General features: G+C 41.1%; 1 protein-coding gene across 3 annotated transcripts in view; it reads left to right on the forward strand.

Annotated features, from left to right (window-relative positions):
- The window catches only part of CFAP61 (cilia and flagella associated protein 61), a 481,993-nt gene that overhangs the window by 142,546 nt on the left and 314,841 nt on the right, over nt 1-24,606 (forward strand). For all 3 annotated transcript variants that reach the window (XM_033939263.1, XM_033939265.1, XM_033939264.1), the window contains 3 exons: nt 4,149-4,288; nt 16,051-16,177; nt 21,769-21,846. In XM_033939263.1, the coding sequence (XP_033795154.1) occupies nt 4,149-4,288; nt 16,051-16,177; nt 21,769-21,846 (345 nt within the window). The remainder of the gene's footprint in view (nt 1-4,148; nt 4,289-16,050; nt 16,178-21,768; nt 21,847-24,606) is intronic.

The following is a 24,606-nucleotide window of genomic DNA, read 5'->3' on the forward strand; positions in this document are numbered from 1 at the left end:
GCTGATGACGGCCAGATCTACTTTTCTGCACCAAATATCTCTACTGAACCCAAGACCCAAAATCTCTGCCTGCCCTTCCGATATTGCCACCTGGATGTCTCACCACCATCTAAAATTGAATATGGCTAAAACAGAGTTGCTCATCTTCCCGCCTAAACCCACCTATCTGTGTCCCTTGTTCTCCATCTCTGTGGACAACACTCTCATCCTTCCTGTTTTGTCTGCTCATAATCTCAGGGTCATCTTTGACTCCTTTCTCTCCTTCACTGCCCAGATACAACATATCGCTAAAACCTGCTGCTTCTTTCTCTATAATATTACCAGAATCTGACCCTTGCTCTCTGAGCACACTACCAAAACACTTATCCACACCCTCATGACCTTGTGCTTAGACTACTGCAACTCGCCACTCTCAAGCCTTCTGCTTAGCCATCTCGCTCTCCTCCAGTCTATCCAGAATTCAGCTGCACGACTTATATTCCGGAGAGCTCCTATATTCACACATTATCCCTCTCCTAAAGTCACTGAGGCTTCCCATCCATTTACGAATACAATTCAAACTCCTCTTACTGATCTACAAATGCACTCACTCAGCTGCCCCTCACTATTTCTCTTCACTTATCTCACCCTATCATGCCCCCCTTTAAGCTCCGCTCAGCTGGTAAGTCCCTCCTATTTGTGTCCTCCTCTTCAACTGCCAACTCCAGACTCATCCCTTCTGCCTTGCTGCACCGTATGTTTGGAACAAGCTGCCCAAATCTTTATGGCAGGCTCCATCTCTGGCAGTGTTCAAGGCCAGTTAAAAGCCCACCTCTTTGAGAGTGCTTTCGACTCCTAACTCCTCTCACCTTGGGTTCTGCATCCCCAACCCTATATGTCATGCCTTTCTGTTCGAGTTATATTGTAAGCTTTTCCGAGCAGGGACCGTCTATAAATATCAAAATGTACAGTGCTGTGTATGCCTTTCAGTGCTATGTAAGTGATACGTAGTAATAGTAGTGAACATCCAATGATGACTAAGTCATATCACATCTATTCTCCACCTCCTAACCATGCCTACTTTTGAGGTAGGTATTGTTATACACCGGTAGGCACCTTGACTTAGGCCTCAGTAGGGACTGTTCTGAATTCCATGTGTTTTAAAAAATTTTTTAATGAGTTTTTAATGGCATGGTCAATTACCATGCTAATATTCATTTTTGAGTTCTGCATGGAACTCGGCTAGGCATCACCAATTAGGGCGTCTAGAAGCACCTAACTTAAACACCATTTATAGAATCTGGCCTATTCGGATAGTGCCACTGAAAATTCTTACCGGCTGATATTCAGCACTACTTAAGTGGTCAGAAACTGCACTGACATAACAAATACAAATAATCAGCATACGATAATTGGTTATCTCTGCTGATTATTCATGATTAGTGGCTAAAGACTGACTATATCATATGATAACTGGCAATTTTCAGCACTTAGCTTTTAAATTTAGCAGAAAATTGGACTCTGTAAATAGCAGTCCTGTCTTGGGCCCCTATAAACTTCACTGGTCAGTGCTGAATATTAACTTAGCTGATTAACTTTGTAGCGGGCAAAAAAATCCCTGGATATTCAGTGCTGGTCACAGGAAATGGCCCAGCATGAATATCTGTGGTCAGACTCCCAGTGGTTGTATATCAACCAGTTAGAGCCTAACTCAGTAGATAACTGGTAATAGTTTTACAGACTACCCATACACTATCTGGATAGTGCAAAAGGTAGAACATGGGTAGAGCGTGAGCATCTTCCTAACTCGGGTCTTTTACTAGCAGGTGCTAATGAATTAGTGTGCATTAAGTGCCATATAGCCCATAGGTATACAATGAGCTTGCTTAGCATTTAGTGTGTGCTAAATCCATTAGCACACCATAGTAAAAAGACCCCTCTATGAATAATTGGATAGTCAGCTGTGATTCATATAGCTCTTGTATTTGGTTTTTCTACGTTGTAGGAAACTGTGGTATAATAGCCTCAACACTTAATGGGTACTATTGGGATATAAGGGACTCAGTCTTACCCGGTATGGCTCATCTTATGTTTGATCCTCCATTTCCAAAACAAAAAGAAAAACTGCAGTTACGATGTATAAGGTATAAAAAAAATACAATTTCACTTTTGTTACCTGCAAGTCTGGTGAGTTGCAGCCGCACAGAAGTATTTTTTAATAAGGTTCTCTATTGTTATGTACCATTACATCCCGGACCCCTGAGGAAGGAGTGTTTTCCGAAACACGGACTGTGTTGGGTCCTGTGTACTCATACAAGAGGACCATTTTTTCTGGAATGCTGCATAGTATTTCTTCCAATAAAAACTAGACTTTTATACCTTGTGTATCATACCTGAAGTTTTTCTTTTTGTTTTGGTCTTTTAACTTTTTCACTGCAGACCTATTGGATTGTCCTTTTGTTTTGATCCTCCATTTCCACAGTTTATCCACAACAGGGTAATTCTTTGAAACCACTGAAATTCTAACCAAACATGGCATGAGCTTGCTATACAAATCAGTACATCGCTCTTCATATGTTTCTGTCTAAGGCTTTATGTACACAAGGGTGAGCAGGCACTACACACACTGGATTCCAAAACAGCACTACTTTAATACTTAAAAAGAACATAATCACATTGTCATTTCCTTTCATCCAAACAGGTTAGGGATTGCAATGACATAAAAAGGTTGTTGAATTAGCTATCAAATCAAAGCCATGGCAGCATCTTCTGCACATTTGTGCACTGTGCCTGTGAAAGAGAGATGTCGAGTTGAAATAAGGTGTGAGGGAGCAAAGGATACTCCTTCATGAGACTGTAATTATACCTCTATAAAGTAGAGGTTGCTAGTTCACTGAGGTGGAAGCTAAAATATCTTCCAGCAAGTAGCAGTAAACTGCCATAGCAGGTCCTGCTGAGTTATGGAGGCAGGACCAGGGCAGGATTAATTCGTTGAGGGCTCCTAGGCACACAAGTACATTGGGGAAATCCTGAAAACCCGATTGGATTCTGGCCCTCGAGGACCAGAGTTGCCCATGTCTGCCCTAGAGAGAAGTCAGTCAGGCGGAGGTCACAAGGGAGAAACTTCATTAGCTGTTGCCTGAGGAAGAGTCCTAGGAAGGAGTGGAGAATGTATAAGGGTGTTAAAGTGATGGTTGATATCTGGCTGAGGTAAACCAACTATGCGCTCCTTTTATCAAGGCACGCTATGGGGGTTAGCGCATCGGACATTTCATCACACGCTAACCCCCGCGGCAAGCCTAAAAACTAACGCCTCGCCAATGGAGGCGTTAGCGACTAGTGCGGCAGGTGGTTGAACGCCCTATATTACTTGATTATTGTGAGAGCTGGTTAATTGACCAAAGATTACATAAGGATTGCTGAATTGGATATGAGACTCTTTTAACTGTCTAAAGAGTAAAAGCTGCTGATCTAGATTGAGATATAGAAGTTAAGAGTATAGTTTTGCCTTCCCTGAGCCTGTGAAGAAACAAACTCAAGTCTGTGAATGAATAAAGACTTTTTCATTATGCCTTATAAGAGTGTCCAGGGTGTGTGTATGCTCAGGTTTTACCCAGGAATCTGTCAAGTCTCCTGCAATGGTCATTCATTCATACCTTCATGTTTATCCTACTACTGTGTAAATAACATGTTTAAAAGTGAAAGTCCATTTAGACAAGCAATTTTATAAGTCCTATAGTCAACTCCCCTGAAAAGCTGTCTGCTTGATTTGTCCTACAGAATTCATCATTAGGCAAGATTAGGATAATCCTCAACTATAAAATTTTCCACTGATGTAGCTTATTCAGCCAATTTATGGATGGACAAAGTGAAGTTGCTTGCTTGTAGAAAAAGGTTCTTAGTAAATATCAGGATAAATCAAACATACATAACAATCCACTATTCTGAGAACGTTTTGTTCTGAGCTTTGAGAGAAATAGTCTCAGCTCCATTGGATGATGTCACCCATTTGTTTGTCTGAGTTTTCTTTGCAGGCAATGGAACACTTCCAATCCAGGTTAGCAACTTTGGGTTTGGAGTTTTGTTGGTTTTTTGGGTGGGGGTGTTGTGTGAAAATAAAAAAAAATTACTTATGAATTCTTACACAATTTATTGGTGAATGTTTTCAGGACAAGGACTATTGCATCATCTCTGTACCCCAGCTTGTGCCTGAATTTGTTTTGCTCCAACACTTTGTTCGAGTTATTCCTTATAACACCTGTACTCTGCCACATGAGCTCTACATCTTCCATCGTGCTGGACTGCTCAAGTTAGTAAACTGTTTTTAATCTGGAGCTGATAGAGGCAAGAATGAGTGGGGTTTGTTCCTTCCCTGACAACCACTAGACTATCGGGCTTGGCACAGTAAACCATGGAGGGGGTGCAGTTGGGATTTGGGAGATGGTGAAGGAAGCTTTCTGCAGGCTGACAGATGAGGAAAGTGGGTCGGGTATGTGTGTGTGTGTGTATGTGTGTGTGTGGGGGGGGGGTGTTGCAAGGGAACATCAGACTTGGTTGAGGAGGAAGAATGAAGAGTTATACCAGGACAAGCAGGTAGTATATTCTTATAGATGTAATGTAATGTAATCTTATTTGTACTCTAACTGTAGTCTATTTGTTATATCACACAGTAACGTACAGTCAATTTAATATCCAATTTGCAAGTTCTTCCGGAATTAATCCAGCTACCTCTCCTCCCTTGTAACCCCCCCAAAAAAACAACCAATACTGTTGTAACTTCACTGGAAATGTCCAGAACATAAGAACATAAGCAGTGCCTCCGCTGGGTCAGACCAGAGGTCCATCGTGCCCAGCAGTCTGCACACGCGGTGGCCCAACAGGTCCAGGACCTGTGCAGTAATCCTCTATCTATATCCCTCTATCCCCTTTTCCAGCAGGAAATTGTCCAATCCTTTCTTGAACCCCAGTACTGTACTCTGCCCTATTACGTCCTCTTGAAGCGCATTCCAGGTGTCCACCACACGTTAGCTCTTTTGTAATCCGCCTTGAACTGCAAGGTATAGGCGGAATAGAAGTCCCTAATGTAATGTAATGTAATGACGTCTCCCATGGAGCCTGGGTATGGACAGTACAAAAGTGAAATATCACTTTGAAAACAAAAGGTTGAAGATCACCTATACCGCACATGCAAGGGTACCTTCCCGCCTGCTACCAACTCACGGGACTGCCAGTTTTCTAGTTTTCCAGGGAGCTGAGAAACTGTTTAATTCGGTTTCTCTCACTGAGTTTTATAAACTTTTTTCATAAGTGTATTTTAGCTATGCACTTCTTCTGCATAACTAATGTACATCAGTTTTCTGAGTACATTTTGTACCTTCCCATTATTAAACTTTAAATTTTGATTTTTATACAGTTTATTTTTTGGGTCTTTTGGCCCTTGCCAGCCTGTCTTCAGCCTGAGAGCGTTGAATCCTTTTGCAGTTTCCTAATACTCGACCTTTCTGGAATCTTTGCTCTTTTGACCTCGCTTCTGCAGTTTTGTCCTTCATGTCCTTTTGCAGTTTCCTAATACATGACCTTTCCGGAACCTTCACTTTTTTGACCTCGCTTCTACAGTTTTTTCCTTCATGTCTAAAGCTCCTATCGACTTCAAGCGGTGTGATAAGTGTAAAAGGACCATCTCTGAAACAAATCCGCATAATTTGTATGTTCAGTGACTTGGTCATCAACACCAAGATTTTTCATGCTCACTCTGTTCTAAATTTCAGAACAAGTCGCTTCAACTTCATTGACATTGAAGATGCCTTCAGACTCCAATGCCAAGATATTTACACCGGTACTGCAGCATTGACATCTAGTTCCACTGCTGCTTCTTTTTTTTTTTTTTTAAATTTATTTATAATTTCAAATAAAATACACAAGAATCCACTTGTTACAGAAAAACGGAAGATCATTTAAATAGCAAGAAAAACAATTAATATAACCAAAAAGCATCAAGAAGAAAAAAAAAACTATATATAGAAGAACTGAAGAAGGGAAACCCTTATTCAGTATTTAGAATAATTTTAAATCCCCTTCTTAGATCTCAATTGACAATAGTGAGAAACAAGACATAAATGAGACAAGGAAGTCTCCATTAATTAAACAAATTATACAATAAATCTGAGGCAAAAGCTTAACGTGACTCAGCCCAATTTTCTACAGCACTTTTATATTATTAATTAATAACTTTCTTTGTGTTCTGGTACAAAAAAGACATACTTAGTTCCAGCATATCTTGAAAGACATTTACAGGGGTAACTAAGCAGGAATGTAGCTCCCTTTTTTAATACTTCTCGCATAGCTAAGAACAACTTCCTAAGGTCTTGAGTAGTCTTTGTTACATCTGGGTATATCCAAATTTTTTGACCCATGAAAAAATTCTGAGAGGATTGAAAATAAACTTTCATAATTGCATTCAAGTCCTGTTCAAAGACTAAGGAAATTATCAAAGTTCCGCGGTAATCAATTTATTATTGGAAGCTTTATAGTATACCTGTTATATTGTTTAAATCCATTGATTGGGGAATATCCATTTGATTAGGAGGCAACTTTTCCAAATTCCTAGGCAGGTAATATATTTTATTTACTGGTGGCAAAAGTTCAGATGAGAATTTCAAATTCTCTCTGAAGCATTTTTTAAAGGTTTCAATTGGTGTAATGAAATCGAGTTTAGGAAAATTCAGTATACACAAATTAAGGCGCCTGTTATAATTCTCCAACTGTTCAATTTTCCTTAGTAGAAAAAGAATATATTTCACCACTGTTGAAGAAACATTTTGCAATGAGGAAATCTCTTTTTCAATTTTTATATTAGTTTCTGTTTTTATCCACAATTGAAATAGTCAAATCATCCAGTTTACTCACAACATTCAGGATATCTCCTGCTGATTTTGTAGAAACAGCTTCCAACTTCTGGAGCACTCTCCAAATATTTTGAAGTGTCGCCATCTGTGAGGAGTCAGCAGCTACTGTTCCTCGATAGGTGTTTGATTCGGCATCCTGGATTGCTTGGTGCACTCCCCCATGTGAGAACGTCGGGCTCGTCGGCTTCTCAGAGCTCACATCACCCAAGCCTTACATTGCCGGGTTCGGTGGTGATTGTGCTGCTGGGGGGGAGAGCGATGTCTCAAACCCCATGGCTCAAGCATCTCCTTCCACCCGAGCTACAGCGGGGGCTCCCCCTCCTTGTACGGCTGGTGAACTCGTCAGGAAGCGTTCCATCTGCATTTGTCCGGTTGTGGAAAGGTCCAGCTGGATAACGCCCTTTCATTTGCTGTGAGGCATCAGTCCTGACGCAAAAACCAGTTCGGGACCCAGGAAAAACAGTTGAGGCAAAGGTAAGATGGAGCGCTTGCACTGAGTGCTAACACGCCGCCGCCATCTTGTTTCCCACAGCTGCTTCTTCAATGTTTACTCCATCAGGGGAATCTCAAGGGGAATCACATAAAAAAGCTAAGAATCTAAAACACTGTCCCCTCTCTAAAACTACTTCAACATATTCTAAACACAGGCACCATATGTACCAGTTATCGTACAGGTCCCAATTAATGAGCCTACTACATTAACAGCCATGCCGGCACCAGGCCTTGCATCATTTGTACCGAATATTGTACAGGTGCCGCCTCTTACACCATTGGTACCAACTTCCGTACCAGGACAAGCTCGTGGACCATGTGTACCGACTACTGTACAGGTGCCAATCATATGGACTCATTTTACCATTGTCTCTGTATAATGGCCTTTTGGAAATCAATTTGGTCTCAAATAAATTGTTTATTAGAAAACCATGTAGCATTATCATATGGTACTATTCTGTTTGATATGTCAATGAGAATAAAAAGTCAAATTTCATCAAGTAATAACAAACTTTTAATGATTATGACAGGAGTCGCCATGCAACATATCACCAGTAATTGGAAAAATTACAATTATCTTAGTTATACATTCTGGTGAAATTCGTTGTGCCACATTTACAAAATGGAAAGAATAATTGCTTTGCAGAAAGGGAATTATAATAATTTTAAAAAGATCTGGGGGCCATTGGCAAATTTTTGTAATAATTAGACATCATTTTCCACTGAAAGTATATTTATACATAGGGGGAGGGGGATGGTATAAAGTTCTATTTAAAGGTTAATCAAATAAGAATACAATATTTATATGATATTTTTGATTGAAATATTTGAGGGAAGGGTTGGCGGGGAGGGAATAAATTTATGCATTTACGATGACAATAGAAAGAATTTCAAGTGATGTGTAAAAGTTTTTAATGATGTAATATTGTGTACTTGTTGTAAGATGAAAAATGAATAAAGAATTGAAAAAAACCCCACAAAAAACAAACATACTGGATCCAGTGAACTGTTCTTTCTTATCTATACTGGATTATCTTCTGCATCTCTCTAACTCTGGCCTTAAAACTACATCAGTCACAGTTCATCTCAGTACGATTTCAGCTTTTCATTCACCACTAGACAAAAGACCAATATCGGTACATTCTCTACTGACTGGATTCATGAGAGGACTGTATCATACCAGACTACCTCTCAAACCTCCTCCTGTGGCTTGAGACCTCAATGTTGTGCTTTCCATTCTAATGAAACCTCCATTTGAACTACTTTCAAATTAATCTTTTAAAATTTTCCCTGGAAAGTGGTGTTCCTCATAGCTCTCACATCAGCACGCCGAGTCAGTAAACGCCAAGTGCTTGTCGCAGATCCTCCTTGTATAACATTCTACCACGGCAAAGTAGTTTATCGCACTTATCCTAAGTTCTTCCCAAAGGTTGTCTCAACATCTCCCCTCAATTAGTCCATAATTCTTCCAGTCCTCTTTCCAAAGTCACATGCTCTCCATACTTTAGACTGTAAACGTGCTCTTGCTTATTATCTAGAAATAACTAAACCTCCTATCTCCAAGAGAACCGTCTTTACATGGCTTGCAGACTATATCTTCTTCTGCTATGCCTGGACTAGGTGGATGCTAGAAGGTTGTATTATCGCATATAAGGTGCGAGTAATGGCAACTTCAGTAACCCATCTACATTTCACTCCCATTGAGGACATCTGTAAAGCAGCTACTTGGTCCTCAGTCCACACCTTTATGTCCCATTATTGTTTGGAAAATCTTTCCAGAAAGGAAAGCCATTTTGGCTAAGCAGTTCTCAAAATTTATTCTCTATTTAAAAGCCAACTTGCCCTCCGATCACGGCACTGGAATTTACCCCTCCAATATCAGCTGAGTGGTAGGGACTCCAATATCAGCTGAGCTGCCAGAACTTGGGCGCCAGTTACAGAATCACGGCTTTGGGGAATCCCTGCCACTCAGCTGATGGGGGAGGGGGAATCCCCCTGCCTAGGGGTCCTTTTATAAAGCTGTGGTAAGCACTAATGCTTACCCAGCAACAAATTATAACCTCTCCCATGTATCAGGCGGGCCATATATTAGATCTTTGTTTTATGAATCTGAAGATGTTGAATTCTGCTGGTTTATCTATTCTGACTGAGCCTGTTCCATGGACTGATCATTCTCTAATTAAGAACTTAAGAATAGCCTTACTGGGTCAGACCAATGGCCCATCTAGCCCAGTAGCCCATCCTCATGGTGGCCAATCCAGGTTATTAGTACCTGGTAATAACCCAAAGAATAGCAACATTCCATGTTACCAATCCAAGGAAAGCAGTGGCTGCCCCCATGTCTGTCTCAATAACAAACTATGGACTCCAGGAAACTGTCCAAACCTTTCTTAAAACCAGCTACGCTATCCGCTCTTACCACAGCCTCTGGTAATGCATTCTAGAGCTTAACTATTCTCTGAGTCAAAAAATATTTCCTCTTATTGGTTCATTGAGTGTCCCCTAATCTTTCTAATTTTTGTATTCGTTTTTCTCCACTCAGGATTTTGTAGACTTCAATCATATCTCTCCTCAGCCGTCTCTTTTCCAAATTGAAGAGCCCTAACCTTTTTAGTCTTTCCTCATATGAGAGGAGTTCCATCCTCTTTATCATCTTGGTCGCTCTTCTTTGAACCTTTTCTAATGCTGCTATATCTTTATTGAAATAAAGAGACCAGAATTGAACGTAATACTCCAGGTGAGGTTCTCTGCCGCAGCTGCTCAGCTGCGTTTATTTGAAATGTAGGCCAGCAATTCAATGGCCTACATTTAAGGTGCCTATTGCGGCCCTAGGGAAACGCCTAGGGCCGCTTAGGCTTGCCTAAGCCCACTTCCGGATGAAACCACAGCCACGCCCAGCTCACGCTCAGACCCAGTATCCTTAGGCATCTCCCTTCACCCCCCTGCACCCGCGACAGCTGCCTACAGGTGAGGTCAGACCATGGAGCAATACAGAGGCATTATAACATTCCTAGTCTTGTTAACCATCACTTTTTAAATAATTCCTAGCATCTTGTTTGCTTTATGGCTGCCACCGCCACACATTGAGCAGAAGGTTTCATCGTAATGTCTACAATGACACCCAGATCTTTTTCTTGGGTGCTAACCCCCAAGGTGGACCCTAGCATCCAGTAACTGTGGTTTGGGTTATTCTTCCCAATGTACATCATTTTGCATTTGTCCAAATTAAATTTTGTCTGCCACTTGGATGCCCAGTCTTCCTAAGGTCCGCCTGCAATATTTCATAATCTGCATGCGTTTTAACAGTTTTGAACAGTTTAGTGTCATTTAGTGTCATCTGCAAATTTAATCACCTCACTCGTTGTTCCAATTTCTAGATCATTTATAAATAAGTTAAACTTAAGAACATAACATAAGAACATAAGCAGTGCCTCTGCTGGGTCAGACCAGAGGTCCATCATGCCCAGCAGTCCGCTCACGTGGCGGTCCATCAGGTCCAGAATCTGTATAGTAATCCTCTATATATACCCTTCTATTCCCTTTTCCTTCAGGAAATTATCTAATCCTTTCTTGAACCCCAATACCGTACTTTGTCCTATCACACCCTCTGGAAGTGCATTCCAGGTGTCCACCATCCTTTGGGTGAAGAAGAACTTCCTAGCATTGGTTCTGAATCCGTCCCCTCTTAATTTTTCTGAATGCCCTCTCGTTCTTGTAGTTTTTGAAAGTTTGAAGAATCTGTACCTCTCCACTTTCTCTATGCCCTTCATGATCTTGTAAATCTTTATCATGTCCCTCTAAGTCTCCGCTTTTCCAGGGAAAAGAGCCCCAGTTTCAGCATATGAAAGGTTTTCCATACCTTTTATTAATCGTGTTGCTCTTTTCTGGACCCTCTCGAGTATCGTCATATCCTTCTTAAGGTACGGCGATCAATATTGGACGCAGTACTCCAGATGCGGGCTCACCATCGCCCGATACAACAGTAGGATAACTTCTTTCATTCTGGTTGTAATACCTTTCTTGATGATACCTAGCATTCTATTCGCCTTCTTTGAGGCCGCTGTGCACTGTGCCGACGGCTTCATTGTCTTGTCCACTATTACCCCCAGGTCCCTTTCTAGGGTACTTTCACCCATTACCAACCCTCCCATCATATGGGTTTCTGTTTCCTACATGCAAGACTTTACATTTCTCTACATTAAACTTCATCTGCCATCTCGTCGCCCACTCTCCTAGTTTGTTCAGGTCCCTTTGTAAATCTTCACAGTCCTCTTTAGTCCTAACTCCACTAAATAGTTTGTCGTCTGAGAATTTTATTACTTCGCACTTCGTCCCTGTTTCTAGATCATATATAAATACATTGAACAGCAGCGGTCCGAGTACCGACCCCTGTGGAACACCACTCATGACCATCCTCCAGTCAGAGTAGTGGCCCTTCACTCCTACCCTTTGCTTCCTACCCGCCAACCAATTTTTGATCCATCTATGTACATCTCCTTCCACCCCAGGAGGGACTTTAGGCACCTGGGCCAACCAGTGTCTTAGGCCTCTTTCCTGGTGCATTCTGGGATGCATTTGGAGTGGCCTAAGACTCTGATTGCTTAGATCTCTAGGGCAACTCTCATATGTGGGGTCTTAGGTGCCTGGTCCAACCAGGATGCACTGGGAAGGGGAAGGCCGTCATTCTGAAGAGGTGGGCCTGCCAGTCAGAGAGAGTAGGCATCACCCCCCGCTCCCCCCCTCCACAACCTGCCTTTCAGATAAAGGTCTGGGGGGTTTTAGAGGGGTGTTCAGGGGGGTGGTCATGTGTTTGTCAGGGGTGCTGGCAGGAGGGAGTGGGCATTCCTCTTGCCAGAGATATTGTGAGGGGGTGCCGGCAGGAGGGATTGGGTATCCCTCCTGCAGGGGGTTGTTTTGGGGGTTCTAGCAGGTGGGAATGGGCATCCCTCCTGATGCGGAAAGTGTGTGTGGGGGTTTTGGGGATGGCAGCGGGAGGGAGTGGGCATCCCCCCTGCTGCCTAACTTGTAGTGAGGTTCAGGAGTTTCCTGCTGCTGCTGCTCAGCTGATCGCTGCAGGGAGATTCCATTGCCGCGATCAGCTCAGTGGCAATACGTTTCTCTAAACAGCATCTGTGATATGGTTGCTGGTTAGAGAATTGGAGTGGTTAGGACAGATGCGATTCTGTATAGTATGCCCATGTATGATTCTCAAAAGCCACTTAAGCTGCTGCTGAGACCGGGCATCCTATACAGAATCAGGTCCTTTTAGTCTACTTTTCTACAAAGGTAAAAGATGATTCACGTGATTTTTGTAATGTACTGTTGCTGGTTACATTTCCAGTTCTGGATGCATGCTGGATGGAGTTTGAAAGTGTTTCTCCTTCACAATTGGCTGTAATAATTCAGGGATTAAATAAATCAACAAGTTCTATGGACCCATGCCCCATTGGGGTGCTCACTTCTACGAAAGTAGCCTTGATACCCTCAATATTGTCGTTGGTTGAAGGTTCTGTGCCTTGTAGACTGAAGAAAACTGTTGTTCATTCTTTGTTAAAAAATCAACCTAGTGTCCAGGTAATATCTAATTATCACCAGATTTCATCTTTGGGTTTTCTTGCTAAAGTCCTGGAGAAGGTTGTGCTCTCCCAACTTCAGGATTGGTAATCCCTCCTGCCAATTTGGGGAAGGGGGTGTTGGGGGTCCTCTGCTGCAGTCAGCTCAGTTGATTGTGGCAGGAGAATTTGCCCCTAATCAGCTGAGCTAGTAGGACTCCCTGAAGCCGCAGTTTCGGGGAGTCTTGCCAGCTTAGCTGATAGGTGATTCCCATGTTACAATCAGCTGATGGTATCAGGGATCCCTTGGCAAAGATAGGGAACTCAAGCTGCCTATCTTTGCAATCAGACAGGTGTAATTCTCTAACCAGCGCTGATTGACATAGGCGCCAGTTAGAGAATTGGGGGGGTAAGGCATCTGTGCCTTAATGTAGACGCGATTCTGTATGGGACGTCGGTGCATGATTGACATGCAATGCTCAGCTGCTTCTTAGGTGGCCGCCAAGACCGGCAAATTATACAGAATTAGGCTCATTGTGTATTGCCTGAAAACCAGACTGGCTTGGTGTGTCCTGAAGGCTGGATTGAGAACCACTTGTCAAGAGGTACCGGTAGAAATGGTATAAAAGAGTTACGTTTATACAGTATTTATAATATATCAGTTTTCAAAAAATAATTTAAAAAAATAGTAATATTAAGTAATAGGCTCTTAAAATTTTTCTTTTAAAAATATTATATTTAAAAATCTGTTTTATTGAGTTACTGAAACACGTGAAGGGACATAATCAAAAGAAACATCTAAGTCCGACTTAGATGTAGGGTACTAGTCACCCAAAGTCAGCAGCGTAAAAATGTCCATTCTCGAAAAGTACTCATCCAAAATCTTTTTAAGAAAATCGTCTACTTCTACGTCCATCCTTTTGATCATCCAGACTGCTAGTATATCTATGTTTAAACCACATTCTCATCCAAAAAATCATCCAAGTCCCAAACACCTAGAACAAGACCTTTGGAACGTGGGAGGGGCCAGCAAAGTGATAGACTGGCCACCTAGACATGGGGAGAGTGTGGCACAATGGTTAAAGCTACAGCCTCAGCACCCTGAGGTTGTGGTTCAAACCCATGCTGCTCCTTGTGACTCTGGGCAAGTCACTTAATCCCTCCATTGCTCCAGGTAAGTTAGATAGATTGTGAGCCCGCCGGGACAGAGAGGGAAAAATTGCTTGAATACCTGAATAAATGCATGAAAACCGTTCTGAGCTCCCCTGGGAGAACGGTATAGAAAATTGAATAAATAAATAAATAAATGGCAACATAGCAATGGGGCACCTTTCAGGGGACTGCTGTGAACTTCAAAAAAAAGGTGCCACAGAAACATCTCACCAGAACTCCCATATAAGTAATGTTCAGCCCTCCAAAACCCACCATACTCACCTGTCTACAATCCCAATAGCCCTTATGTTTGCAGGTGGCACCTTTATGGCAGTACAGTAGGGTTTGGGATGTTTTGGTGGACTCACATTTTCCACCATAAATGTAGTAGTTAGAGTGACTTATGGGCCTGGGTCCTCCTCTCTATGGTTCACTAGCCCCCCCCCCCCCCACCCCAGACTACGTAAGCCACCTTTGTGAAGCTCTACTAGGCTTTCCTATGCCAGGTGCTGATGTTCTGGGGGCAGGTTTGTACTTTTTTATTCCGATTTTTATGGTGGTGTGAGGGGGTCAGTGATCAATGGGGGAGTGTGTGGGGGTCTGTACTTTGTCCCTGCAGTGGTTATCTGGTCACTTTGAATAACTTCTTGGCACTTATAACTGGTTTTAGATCATGTAAATCACAACGTATAAGTTCCATCCAGGCAGTCTCGTAAAACTTTTGATTATCTCTGCAGTATGACTAAGTCTAGGTCAGCCCACATCACGCCCTAACCACTCCTTCAAAAATGCCCCTTTCAGCTCTGGGCGCACAGTGGGATTCAGAGACCATGGATATGTCTAAAAACCCATTTTGATTATCAGCAACTTGGACCACCTTTCTTTTTGATCGTCCAAGTGCTGACTTGGTGGGGGGGAGGGTAGACGTATTTCTGTTTCGATTATGAGCCTCTTAGAGAACATACCGTATATAAGATGAGATTTTGGGGCCAAAAAATGGCTCTAAAACGGGGGTCTCATCTTATATTTGGGTCAGTGCCCACCCACCCACCCACCTCCTGGACTTGTTGCAGGCCTCCACCGGCCTGCCCTTTGACTTGGTGGGCTGGGACAAGAGGGGTCCTCCTGTCTCCCATCCCGGCCAACTCTAACAATTTTTTACCTCACTCCTGCCTCCCCCCATATACCAGAATCTCTGGTGGTCTAGCAGTGTACCGGGCAAGAGTGAGCTTTCCACACTCTTGCCCCATGCTGAGCCCTTCTGAATGGCTACTGTGAGTTCTTGTGGTACAGCAGTGTACTGGGCAGGAGTGAGCTTTTTGTGCTCCTGTCTGGCAGCAGCCATTTAGGGAGTAGCTCAGGGACGGGCAAGAGTGCAAAAAGCTTGCTTATGCCCAGTACATTGCTTGACCTTGAGAACTCAAGGCAGCCATTCAGGGAGGGGCTCAGTGTGGGGCAGGAGCACAAAAATCTTGCTTGTGTCCGGTACACCGCTGGACCACCAGGGATTCAAAAAGGTACATAGGGGGAGGAGGGAGGTAGGTAAAAAAATTGTCAGAGTCGGCTGGGACAGGAGACGGGAGGGATCTCTCCTGTCCCGGCCTGCCACTGGACCACCAGGTCATACATCAGGCTCAGTGGAGGCCTGCAGGACATTGGGAGAAAGGGAGGACAGGATACAGGGCAGGGAGGTGGGACAGGGTGGAGAGCCAGGCAGGGCAGGGAGTGAGGGGGGGCTGGGTGAAGAGCCTGGCAGGGAGTGAGGGGGGGGCTGGTATTAACCCCTCCCCCCAGCTTATATTCAAGTCAACCTTTTTTCCTCCTTTTTGGGGGAAAAGGGTACCTTGACTTATATTTGGATTGTCTTATATTCTAATATATTCTTTTATTCTTGTTATTTGACTCTTGATAGTAGATTCTTAATAAACATTGCTCTTTATTCTTTATGTTCTTTTCAATGTTCCACTCAGGTCCTTAACAGTAAGGGCAGCAAAGTCCAGTGATTCACTCGCTATTGAAGTACTCATCCAAACCCTTAATCTTCATGAAAGCATACTTGATGATTTAAAGACCTACAATGAAGCTCGGAGAGATTCTGTAAGTTTCTCATCTCTCTCTGTTTTCACTTGGAGTTATTTGGGCTGGCCTAACTGTTCAGTTTCTATCTTCTTACCTTTCCAATTGGAGAGCCTAGTACAAATTTTAGTTCAGATCTGTTCCTCAAATCAGTAGAATCTACTGATGAGATGACTGTTGATCTTTATGCATTTTCTTTTTTTTTTTTTTTTTTTTTTAAATTTTTATTTATAAGTTTTCCATTCTTACATTATTTAAGTAATATAATATACAATTAATTATTACATATCCTAAATATTATCATTAATAATACATCATGTTGAAAAATAATATGATAACACTTATACAATAATATGTATAGTATAAATCCCATTCCCTTTTTATATAATATATTTCATTAATTATTCAAAACCCACCCCAATCATGTATAATTATTTATCCTTGTGCTAAGAACTAATCATTAGAATAATTTGTCAATGGTTGCCAAATTTTATTAAAATTAAGAAGATTTCCCTGTTGTAAAGCTATTATTTTTTCCATTTTATAAATATGACAAACAGAATTCCACCAGAATGTGTAATTTAATTTGGTGTAATCTTTCCAATTTTGGGTAATTTGTTGCATGGCGACTCCTGTTAATATCAGTAATAGCTTATTATTATTTGCTGAAATCGGACTCATATTTCTCATTGCAGTGCCAAATAATATGGTGTCATATGAGAGTCCTACATGATTTTCTAGTAATTTATTAATTTGGGGCCAAATTGAATTCCAAAAAGCATTTACATAGGGACAGAAAAAGATTAAATGATCTAACGTCCCTATTTCTAATTTACAATGCCAGCATCTATTAGATCTAGTACTATCTATTTTTTGCAGGCGCGTTGGGGTCCAGAACACTCTATGTAATAAGAACAACCATGTTTGATTCATAGATGCTGACCTTGTAGATCTTAATCTCCAGGACCAAAATCTTGGCCATTGAGATTCAGAAATTTTCTGTCCAATCTCAATACTCCAAATATCTCTAAGACCTGTTTTCTTTTTTTTATTTAAAAATCCGTATATCAATTTGTACCATTTTGCGGCTTGGTGACCCAAAAAATCCGTCTGGAAACATAGAATCTGTAGGCTATATTGATTATTTAGATTTTTCCATTCAGGGAACCCTACCTGAATGGCCTGCTTCAATTGCATCCATTTAAAATATTGTGTTTTATTTAAACCAAATTTGTTTTGCAATTGTGAAAAACTAAGCAGTGATCCTTCTGATATGACATCATTCAATGTTCTTATTCCTGCATTTATCCATTGTTTCCAGACGATTTTATTTCCGCCAATTCTGATCCTGGAGTTTATCCATATTGATTGAGTTAGAGATTTAATAATAGGTTCTGGTGATAGATTACTGATATATCTCAATGTTTTCCAAGTGTCAAATAAAATTCTGTGGTCTTTGTATTTTTTAGGCATTGTTATGGTTATTAATTGTTCTGGATATAAAGGGAACAGGAGCCGCCATTCTAAATATAGCCAATCTGGTACATTTTCTAAAAGGTCTGGGAGGATCCAATACATACCCTGTCTTAAGATATAGGCTTGATGATACCTATAAAAATTTGGAAAATTTACCCCCCCTTCCACAATTGGTCTTTGTAATGATACTAAAGCGATTCTTGGTCTTTTCCCACACCAAACAAATTTTGTAAGAATATTATTAAGTTTTTTATAAAATGACCCCTGAAAAAATATTGGAATCATACTCATTTGGTAACAAACCACAGGCAATATCATCATTTTAATTGTTTGAATTCTTCCCCACCAAGAAAGATGTAATGGATTCCATTGCTCACACATTTCTGTTATTTTTTTTAATAAAAGTTTTTCATTCTCTTTGATTGTGTCTTCTATTGTATTTTTGATCATAATTCCTAAGTATTTTATACCATCCTCTTTCCAAATAAATGAATATGGGTCAAATAATCCTTTGGTACAATGAACATTTATTGGGAGAATTTCAGATTTATTCCAATTAATTTTATATCCAGAAAAAGTACCATATTTTTCTATTAAATTTAGTATACATGGAATAGTAGTTTCCGGTTTTCTTAAATATAATAATATATCATCTGCATATGCAGATAATTTAAATTCAAAACTGGTAAATGATATTCCCTCTATCTCCTTAGTTTTGTTTATTGCAATTAATAAAGGTTCTAGGACAATATCAAAAAGTAAAGGAGACAGAGGGCATCCCTGTCTAACTCCCCTATGCAAGTTAAATCTATTTGATAAATTATTATTAATATATAATCTTGCTCCAGGAGAGCTATACAATGTCTGAATCATTTTAATAAAACCGGATCCTATACCAAACCATTGTAAAGCTTGGTATATAAAATTCCATTCCACTCTGTCAAAAGCTTTTTCTGCATCTAAAGATATTAAAAAAGCTGGATCATTTATATTTTTTGCTAAATTTAATGAGTGGAATGCTAATCTAGTATTATTTGATGAGTGTCTTTTAGCAATAAATCCTGTTTGATGTACATCAATAATGAAAGGGAGAGCTTTTGCCAATCTTAATGCTAATACTTTAGCCATTAATTTATTATCCACATTCAATAATGAAATAGGCCTGTAATTTGATACCAGAGTAGGATCTTTGTTTGGTTTTGGTAAGACTATAATTATCGATTCTGCCATAGTACCAGAAATTTTTTCATACTTTAATTGATATTGATATAGATTTAACAGATGTGGTAATATAATATTTTGGAAAAATTTATAAAATTCAACAGTATACCCATCTCCACCTGGAGCGGATCCAACTCTAAGAGACTTCAATGCTGTTTCTAATTCTTTTAAAGATATAGGTTCTTCTAAACTTCCTTTTATATGATCTGGAATATTTGGTCCAATATATGCTTATCAGAAAATGCATAAAGATTCTGTAAAGATGAGAAACTTACAGAATCTTTATGCATTTTCTGATAAGCATATGGATGCCTTTACTATTAACTGCAGAAAATATTCACATAACACACAAAAAAACATCCAAATCATGCAAAACATCTCATTAAAAATTTAAAATACATAAATGCAAATTGCATTATCATACATGGAGGGCCATTTTCAATAGGATGTCTATGTCCAGATCGGCACATCCAACATCTAGATGCCATAATCAAAAAGATGTCCAGGAGGAACAAAGTTTTCAGTTATCATACCCCTAATACAGGGGTGTCAAAGTCCCTCCTTGAGGGCCGCAATCCAGTCAGGTTTTCAGGATTTCCCCAATGAATATGCATGATATATATTTGCATGCACTGCTTTCATTGTATGCTAATAGATCTCATGCATATTCATTGGGGAAATCCTAAAAACCCGACTAGATTGCAGCCCTCGAGGAGGGACTTATACACCCCTGCCCTAATAAGTCTAAGTTAGACGTAAAAGAGTTTTGATTATATGATTTACAAGATGTCTACTGTAGGTGTTTGATTACTTGTCCTACTAAATACCCCGGATGATGTCAAAATATTGCCGTAGTAGTAACTGGTGTCCTACATGTCTATATATAGCCCTACATGTGGAATGATGATTCTTTTGGGTATAGTAAGTCGTTGTGGTAGGAGAGAGAAGTGGTTGTAGTTAGATAGCAAAAGAAAAAAGAAAGAAAGAGTGACAGTGAGAGACTGAAGGAGTGCTAGTGTGAGAGAAAGAGACAGTGAGTGAGAATGACAGCTAGAGAGACTGTGAGAAAGATTGAGAGAGTGAGAAGCATTGGAAGCATTGGATTATTGCAGGTATACGGACTTTAAATGATGTTATTTCAATGAGAAAGGGTGTGAGAGAGAGTGTTACCCCCAGAGTGTGTGAGTGAGTCTGTGAGTGATAGAGTATGTGATGGAGGAAAGGCAGAAGCCTAACTAGTCCCAGTGGGAGATGGAGGCTTTGCTGGAGCTGTATCCCTGAGGGCCTGGAGAGTCATCCGGAGCACCCTCCAGAGGTGTGTTAACCAGTGGCCTCCACTATCTAAGCCCTAGACATAGGCAACCTATGCTCCAAAGGGCCTCAAGAGCTGTCAGGGGCCAAATAATACCAATGACCTCTTACTATAATATAATATAAGCCCCCACTAGCCTCCACCATGCTCTCTGTAAGAAACCTAATGGTATTTGTCTAAGGTCATGTGTGGAGTAGTGCACAGCATATCCTCAATTCAAAAGGGACAAATTCTGAAAACCACCTGTGTGATCTAGATAAGAGTTTCTCAGCATGCGGTATGCGTGCCCTTAGGGACACGCGAGCTGCTTGTTTGGGATACGTGGCACTGTGCATGTCTCCTGCCTCCCTTCCACTGGGGATCCCATGCCCTCCTTCCTGAATTCCCCCCTCTGCCAAAGCTGACCTGGAAGGCTTTCCTCCATTGTTAGAGCTGACATCAGAGGGAAGCCTTCCGGGTCAGTGGGGGATCCCAGTTACTTCCTTCAGGGCCGTCCAGCTGGACTGCTCCTTCCTGCCTTCAACCGCACATGGAATGTGGGCAATGGCTCTTGCATGCTGCATGTGGCTGATCCGGAAGCCTTCTCACCAGCGTCAGAGCTGATGTCAGAGGGAAGGCTTGTGAGTCAGCCATATGCAGCGTGTAAGAGTCACTGCCCCTGTCCTTGTGTGGCTGAAGGCAGGTAGGAGCAGCCCAGCTGGATGGCCCTGAAGGGAGTGAGTACGGCCCTGGAGCGAGCAAGTAAGGGAGAGAGGGTACATGATAGTGGGACAAAGGGAGAAATGGGGGTGGTGGGGAGTGAACATGAATTTGGGACAAATATTGGAAGACAGGGACCAGATGCCAGATGACAAGGATAAAATACCCACACCAGCGACCACTTGGCATCACCACTTGAAGCCTATAGCTGACCAACTCGCATCTTTGGATCTAGACGCTGAGATCTTGCTCTTTCTGGGAAACATAGAAGGGACATGCTTTATAGATGGGACATGCTTGCCAAGGCTCGCTTGGCCTTTGCCAGAGCTGTTCTCAGGGAAGCTTTGTATTTCCTTGCCCAGTAGTTCTGCTTGGATTCATACTACTTGTTCAGAATGTTGCAGCCAGATGACAAGGAAGGTGAAATTATGTCATGCCTGATAATTTCCTTTCCTTTAGTTAGCTGCATCGTTCTGAAGCCCATCTTTGGAAGACTAAGATCTGGGGCTTTTGGGGTGCTCTGTTCTTTCCCTTAAAGTTAAAATAAGATAAAAATGAGAGGCAATCCTTGCAAATGCAGGGTAGCAAGTGCTACTCTGTGTTATGCTTGCTTGGTCATTATTGCAGCTGCAGTGGTTGATGAGGTATGGGTGTACACTACCAAGGGATTTGGCACATAGAGCACCAGCAGGTTATGAGTTCACTGGAAAGGGCCAGTTTTTTCTCTATCTCCATCTGGATAACACCTCACTTCTTCAGAATGGTGCAAAGAAAGGAAATTGTCCGGTAAGACATAATTACACCTTAATGCGGTAGTGCATGATAATGAATTTAGCCCTAAATTTGTTGTCTCTTGCATGACAATCAAGCATTAAAAGTTCACATTGGTATTTTATTTTATCAGGATGGGACACCAGTTCAGGCATTTGTGGCAGAGGTTTTGACTCAGATTGTTGGTGTTGCTATCATCAGAAATGAGGAGGTAAATCAGTTTTCTTTACCATTTATATTATAATTTACTGTAAGAATGCATTTTAACCATGAAGTAAATCATTTATCATTGTACCACTGGTCTCCAGGAAAGTACCTTTTAGTTGAGATGCATGCCAGATGCTTGCCAGACCTTATAAAAATATACAAGAGGAGATACATACAATTCTATTTACTGAGGAGGCAATAATTGGAACTGCCTGCATTAATGTAACATCAATGAACACATTTTTTTCTTGCAGTTTTTCTAGTAATAATCAAAGCAAAGAGCATGCTCATGTTTTTGGTTTGATTAATACCATGGCAAAATAAAAAGGGAAAAAAACCCTTCCTTCCTCCCTTGGATATAATATGTGAATCTAACTACCGGTGGAAATTTTCACCTTTTTTCTGTGGGTTATCTCTTGGATATAACTTATGTATAAGTGTTATTTCCTTCTTGATCTAAACATGCTTTGTAGAGAGCTCTAATACAATGTGGGCACAATTATTTTTGCTACACAGCAACCTGCCCAGAGGAAAGACTTATCAAATTACCTTGTTTGGTATATTGCATATGTTGGGGTCAATATTTAGCTGAGTGATGAATGAGGAGATCCAAGATGGTGATAGGACGTGCTGGAAGGCAGCGTAGGAACAGCGCACTGAAAAGCCGCATTGAAAGGCTGCACAAGCAGGGTTGTTTTGAGAAGGTCACCAACCATACCTTATCTCCCTGTCGGTGAACGATGTGGAAGAGGAGAGGAAAGTGCGGGAGCCTCCCCCAGTGACACCTTCCAATCTGGGTATGAGATAGATGACTGGTGATTCTCTCCTTCAGTTATGCCTGGAACTTTTGTCTCAGGCAACAGTTTGAATGGGGCATCTTTGAGCCCCATAGAATGAACGGCACCTCCTCATCCAGGTGAAAGTTTGCCAGAGGATCAGCATTCAGCAGGGGAATCTGAGCAGGATGATCCCCCTGCGAGCAAGGGGGGCAGACCTCTGGGAGATTGGAGTGTACTCCAAAAGAAGATCTTCAGATGCAAACTGCTTCCAAAACATTGGGTCAGGAAACAGTAAGTAATCTTTTGAAAACTAAGACCTGGAGAATTTCTGCAGAGGAGCAAGAATTGATAAGACCAGCCGTTGTGACACTTGAATCACTATGGGAAGCCATTATTGGCATAAATTCCTCTCTTATAAAAGAAGTCATCAAAATACTTTGGATTTGAAAAATATTTCCCATGCAGTCTTGACTCAAGCGCAGGTTACCAATCAGCAGGGCCAAGAAGTGAACTCTTTAAGGTCTGGAGTCCAGGTAGTGGAGTCTAGTGAAGCCTTGATGATTAAAGAAAGAAATTATATTGCAAGGCGTTTATAATACCTTGAGAATGAATCAAAGCATCTCAATCCACGATTCTTGAATTTTCCCAAATCTTTACTGAATCCAGCTATAGAAATGTTCAAGAAATATCTTGTGGAGAGTTTGAAGATGCCATTAGAGGCACTTCCGCCTATTACTCGCGCACAATATCTCCAAACCCGGAGTACTTCGGCTAATATGGAGGCTACAGCTGAAAAAGAACAACTGCTGGGACTTACGGCATTTTTGGAGTCCTCTCTAGAGGTTGTTACCAGTAGAACTACATTAATGGTGACTTTTGCATTTGAACTAGACCGCATAAATGTGTTGAAGCTTTCCTTTAGGAACTTGGACTCACAGTTTCTAGGATCTAAAATAAGAGCTTTTCCTGATTTAGCACAGGATACACAGAAAAGGCATAAAGCCTTCCTGGCCCTTTGGGCTCAGGTTCAAGCAATATCTGCAAATTTTGTGTTGAGATTTCCTTGTAATTGTTATATAGTTTTGGAGGGTAAACAGTACCAATTCTTTGAACCTAGAAAACTTGAGGAATTATTATTTGCTAGGGATGTAATTAATGTTATAATGTAAATCCTATACATTTGCTGTTTGACTGACTGGGAGGGAGGTCTTGGTGCGTCCTTTCAAAGTAATGTCCTCTAATTATTATTGTTATTTTTTTTATTTTTCTTTCTTAAATCTTGGATCATAATTATTTTGTTAATTGTGGACATAAATAGTAAATGTTTGTTCTTTTGGATTGGAAGCTGATTTCCAAGATATTTCTGTAATTTCTGTTAAATATCCAGTTTTTTTGTTGGTGATGTAAATTTGAAAGTTAATTTAAAAAAAGGTCCAGAGGAAGTCTACTAAAATGGTGTGTGGTCTTCATCATAAGGCGTATGAGCACTGACTTTAAGATCTCAATATGTATACTTTGGAGGAAAGGCGGGAGAGGGGAGATATGATAGAGACTTTTAAATACCTAAGTGGCGTAAATGCACATGGGTCGAGCCTCATTTGAAAGGAAGCTCGGAAATGAAAGGGCAAAGTTGAGGTGACAGGCTCAGGAGTAATCTAAGGAAATACCTTTTTTTACAGAAAGGTTGGTAGATGCATGGAACAATCTTCTAGAAGAGGTGGTGGAGACAGACTGTGTCTGAATTCAAGAAAGCATGGGATAGGCATGTGCGATCTCTTAGAGAAAGGAAGAAATAATTGTTACTGTGGATAGGCAGACTGAATGGGCCATTGGCCTTTATCTGCCATCATGTTTCTATGTCTGTCTCAACAGTAGACTATGGACTTTTCCTCAGGGAACTTGTCCAAACCTTTTTTAAAACCACCTACATTAATTGCTCTTATCACATCTTCTGGCAATGCATTCCAGACCTCAACTATTCTCTG

The sequence above is a fragment of the Geotrypetes seraphini genome, chromosome 3 (assembly GCF_902459505.1).
Source record: "Geotrypetes seraphini chromosome 3, aGeoSer1.1, whole genome shotgun sequence".
Taxonomy (NCBI): domain Eukaryota; kingdom Metazoa; phylum Chordata; class Amphibia; order Gymnophiona; family Dermophiidae; genus Geotrypetes; species Geotrypetes seraphini.